The sequence below is a fragment of the Oratosquilla oratoria genome, unplaced genomic scaffold (assembly GCF_046742065.1).
Source record: "Oratosquilla oratoria isolate Oo_2021 unplaced genomic scaffold, ASM4674206v1 SCAFFOLD261, whole genome shotgun sequence".
Lineage (NCBI taxonomy): Eukaryota > Metazoa > Arthropoda > Malacostraca > Stomatopoda > Squillidae > Oratosquilla > Oratosquilla oratoria.
The window spans coordinates 135,001-140,000 of NW_027467613.1; the positions used below are offsets into that span (position 1 = coordinate 135,001).

General features: G+C 43.4%; 1 protein-coding gene across 1 annotated transcript in view; it reads left to right on the top strand.

The window, feature by feature from the left end:
• The window catches only part of LOC143022991 (uncharacterized), a 136,208-nt gene that overhangs the window by 131,104 nt on the left and 104 nt on the right, over positions 1 to 5,000 (top strand). Inside the window, exon 7 of the mRNA XM_076181426.1 lies at positions 3,041 to 5,000. This exon is cut by the window's right edge and continues 104 nt beyond it. Coding sequence (XP_076037541.1) covers positions 3,041 to 3,460 — 420 coding nt within the window. The 3' untranslated portion in view covers positions 3,461 to 5,000. The remainder of the gene's footprint in view (positions 1 to 3,040) is intronic.

Sequence of the window (5,000 nt, forward strand, 5' to 3'; positions counted from 1 at the left end):
TTCCAGTCCAGTCTGCTAACCCCCTCTCCCCTTGTACATCTCATCACCTTACATTTATCTACATTTATCTTCAGCTTCCTTCTTTCTCACACTTTCCCAAACTCTGTCACTAACTTCCTCAATCCCTCCTCTGATCCTACTACAAGTGCAGTGTCGTCAGTAAACAACAAATTGCTTATCTCCCATTTTTCTCCATTTTCTTTAACCCACTACCCTTGCATTCACTTCTCGCACCACCCCATCCATGTATAGATCGAACAGCCAGGGTGACATGACACATCCCAGACGAAGTCCCACCTTTACATCAAACTACTCATTCTCTCCATTTCTAATACTAACACAAGTTCTACTACTCTCGTAAAAACTCTTGACTGCTCTTAACAGCTTTCTTCCTATCCCATATATCTGCGAAACGTCCCACAGTGCCTTCCTGTCTACCTTGTCATAAGCTTTTTCATATAGCTTTCTCATATATCTGTCTTACCACAAAAATCTGATCTACTTGTCCTAAACCCACACTGCTCATCTCCAATTACTCCCTCTGTTCTTCTCCTAATCCTCTCAATCAAGACCCTCCCATAAGCCTTCCCAACTACACTTAACAAGCTGATCCCTCTGAAACTACTACACTCACACTTATCCCTCTTTCCCTTGTAAAGTGGAACTATACAGGCACTCCTCCAGTCCTCCAGCACTCTACTCTCTCTTAAACAAACATTAAATAACCTCACCAGCTAGTCCACCATAACTGTACCTCCTTTTCTCAGACATTTTACATGGCATCCATCCAACCCAGGTGCCTTACCTGCTATCATCATCTTAACAACTGCCTTCACTTCATCCTTCCTTAATTCTCCTCCATTTTCCTCACTCATCACGGTCATTTTCTTAGCGCTTCCTACTGTAACTACCTTTCCCTCCATAATCTCCTTCAATATTTAGCAACTCCCTAAAATACTCTGCCTATCTTTCTCTCAATGCCTTATCGTCCATTATCATATCTCCATCTGCACCTTTAACTTTTTGTCTCTACTTGATTCGCCTCCTCTTCCTCTCTTAATTTCTTTCCAAAACATCTTTTTATTACTTTCAAAATTTTATGTCATACTCTTACCCCATTTCACATCTGCTCTTCTCTTTGCTTCTGTATCTTAAGCTTGACCTCTCTTCTCTTTACTTTGTACCTCCCATACGATTCCCTCGTCCTAATTTGTAGCCAATCTATGAAAGCCTGCTTCTTCTCTTCTTCAACCTTCTTTGCTTCCTCATCCCATCATTCACTACCCTACCTTCTATTTCCTCTCGCCCTCCTTGTTGCACATACCATCTTTGCATACCTTATGACTCCCTCCTTGAACCATCCCCATTCCTCCTCCACTCCTAGTTCTACTCTATCCTTCACTCCCTCTCACTCCTCTCTCAGCTTCTTCTTATACTCCTTCTCCTTTTTCTTTCTCATTTAAGCAGTTCACTCTTAGTACCTCCCTACCTTCTACCCTTTTCCTCTTTCTCCACCTATTCTCCATTCTCAATTTACCTTCCACCAAAAAAATGATCTGATATTCCCCACTCTCTCCCCTTAGAACATGTACATCCTTAACTCTTCCTACCATACTCCTGCTCACCACTACTTAGTCCATTAACGCTCTATCTGTCACCCTTTTATCCACCACCCTTCCCAATGTGTACATATGATTGGCATTCTTCCTAAACACTGTATTTGCTATCATCAACTCTCTTCCGAGACACATCTCCACCATCAATTCTCCACTACAATTTTTACCTGGAACTCCATACTTTCCAATCACTCCGTCTGTTAGTTTGTTTTCTGCCCTAGCATTAAGATCTCCCAATAAAACTACATTGGCATTTAAGCCCTAATCTCTCTATGCACTCATTTAAATCTACGCAAAAATCTCCCTTTCCTCTACGCTCTTCTCTCTACCAGGCCCATACGCACTCACAAAAACCCGCATCCCCCTTCCCAGCTTCACCTTCATTCACATCAACCTTGAAGAAACCTCCTTCCACTCCATTACACGCTTACTTATCTCTTCACTTACTAGTATAGCCACTCCTTCTCTCCCTCGTCCTCTCTTCATTCCTGAGAACCTCCCAACTACACTCCCAAACTCACACTCGCCCCTCCCTTTCAATTTAGTTTGACTTAAAGCCAACACATCCATCTTTCTTCTCACAAACATACTGCCTATCTCTTCCCTTTTACTCTCATCTGTACCACATCCACGCCCATTAAAAGTACCTTAGGGTACTAGTTGGAAAACTCCTAGACCCTCATATGCCTTTACTTTTTTTAGGAATGTCCACTGTGGGGCTACAGGTAGCAGGATTCCCAGTCCTAACCCCCAGTGGCAGTATTCTATTCCCCACCATATAAATAAATATATATATATATATATATATATATATATATATATATATATATATATATATATATATATATATATATATATATATGGGTTAATCAAAAATCACCCGGTTAGACCCAGTACATGTTTCCGAGGATCTGACAGTTATAATTTGTCAAAGTGGCTTGTGTCCATTTTAAGTCGCTTGTCGGGACCATCTTTTACAGCCACATGAAGGATAATGTAGATTTAGTTCACAAGCTTAACAATATTAGAATTAATCATGATTTTATTTTAACTCGTTTTGATGTTTCTTCCTTATTTACTCGTGTACAGTTTATTTTTCATTGTTGTATCTTGAAGAAGAGTTGGAGAAATATGATTTACCACTGCCTGCCGTTGCTATAATTGATTTGATTGAATTATGTGTTTTAGAGTCATATTTTGTGTTTGGTAATTCTTATCGTAAAACCGATGCCAGATGTCGACAAATACCCATTCATTGGCCTTACAATGATTTCCCAACCCGCAGTTCATTGCAATAGCTCTGGAATGTTACATGCCTCCAACATTAAGGCTCGGAAGGATTATTCATGTAATTCATGCAGTAGGAACCCCACATACATATGAATATCATCGCTAAGCTCATATGTGTTTTTTTCACATTCCAGATGATGACCAGTGGCGGTGTCTTTAGCAGCAGAGCCTCCTTGGCCGGCGCTGCAGGAGGTGGTGGTACGGGCGGAGACAATGTCAGTTGCGCGGGCCAAGGAGGTCCGATGACCGTGGCTGGGCCGGAGTCTCTTGTGGGAGGAATGGTCATTGTCTCGAGTTGTCCAGCTGCTTACACCACGCCCGTGCCCACGGCCGCAGCCACACCCGCGCCCGTGTATCCTTGTGGGACTTACGGGGGAGGGGTCGTGGAAGGAGGTAGTGGAGTTCAGTCCCCGCTCCAGTACGTCGGGGGCGGTGGGTCCTCGAATACCTCCGGCAGCGTCACCGTCGGGTCGACTTCTCCGTTGCTTAGTCAGTACCCTCCGCCGCCCGAAGAGTACGATGTGGACACTTACAGGCAGGAGAGTAGTGTGTGACCTGAGCACCCGTAACCACACTATGACATGAATGTAGAAGAGTCTGACGTCAAAATTAAAGGCGCGGACAATCACGTGACTTGAGAGAGAGCCGTCGACTGTGGACACTCCTCGTGACTAGTGCGGGGATGCCAACTCTGACTAGTGTCTAACTGAGGTGACCCACTGGACTAGGTGTGCAGCTACAGATGTCAGAAGCCTTGTGTGGGCGGGGAATACAGCTGAGCAGGTCCCGTGTGTGCAGCTGTGGTGAGAGACCTCGTCCTATGCTCAGCTGCTGATATACATTGTGCCCTACGTGCAGCTACTGTGCAGCTGCTACACTGCACAGTTCTATGACTTGAGATGCTACTACAAATGCACATAGTGCTGTGTGTGTGCAGAATAGGTACAAACAGCTTTATCGTGCTACTATGGATACATAGAACCCTTAAATGCAGGTGTAACCATGAACAACGATGCAGCTGCGTGTGGCTATATTTTTGCAGCTACGTGCAGCAGCGTTCCGTCTTCAGCTGTGACAGATGTGCAGCTTCAGGCGCACCCCTGCTGCCTCTACCTGCTACCCCATTTCAGCAGCAGCTGTATTTATAGACAGTTACGGCTTTGTCAAGTAAACGTTATACATACAGGTATCTGTGTGATGTGTGGATGATCTAGTTCGTTAATGAGAATTCTACATAAAAGGAAAACTTGCCCCTCTGCAGCTACAGACTACTGATTGAATGCGTGTACACACTCACCTGTTTCTACATGCATAAGTCTGTGTGTACACGTGTACACACGTGGTTTTACGTACATGTCTACATGAACGAGTATGCTCACGTGTTTGTGTGAGTCGGCGCAAGCACGTACGCGCACGTGTTTCTACGTGTATGTGTTCGATTGCGCGCACCTGTTTTAATGAGTGTGTATACGTGTGCACATATGCACACCTGTTTTTACGTGTATGAGTCGGAGTGCAGGCAGATAAATATCTGTTTTCAACGTGTGAGTTAGAACGCGCATATCTATTTTACATGTGCGTATAAACACGTATTCTAAACACGTGGGAATCACTATCCGCACGTGTGTGTACGTATGAGTCTGCATGCGTACACAGATGTATATTTTCTTTTATTACATCTGTCTGTGAGTCTGTGTTTCTGTATATAGGTGTGAGTGTTTGGCCTCACAAGAGAACAAAGAGGAAGATAGTTTTGTTCAAAATAAGTCCCTTTAGGTGCTATCGGGACTCGAACTATCGTTGACACTGAATCAGGGGTCGCTTAGGGGCGTTCTACACGACCACATTGAATCCTGACCCACGATGTATAGAATTTATTTGTTGCTTTGATAAAAGAACGTTTACGAGGAATCAAATCTACTATCAGAAAAATACATTATATGGATATATACTACGTAACGAAAAAAATAGATTTGCACAGTTTTGGTATATATGGGTCAAGTTTATGGCACATCGTTTGGTCAACAGTGAACGCTGTTAAGCCCTACGTAAAGTTTTATAACAAAGGAGAGGGTAGATATATTTATAAGATTT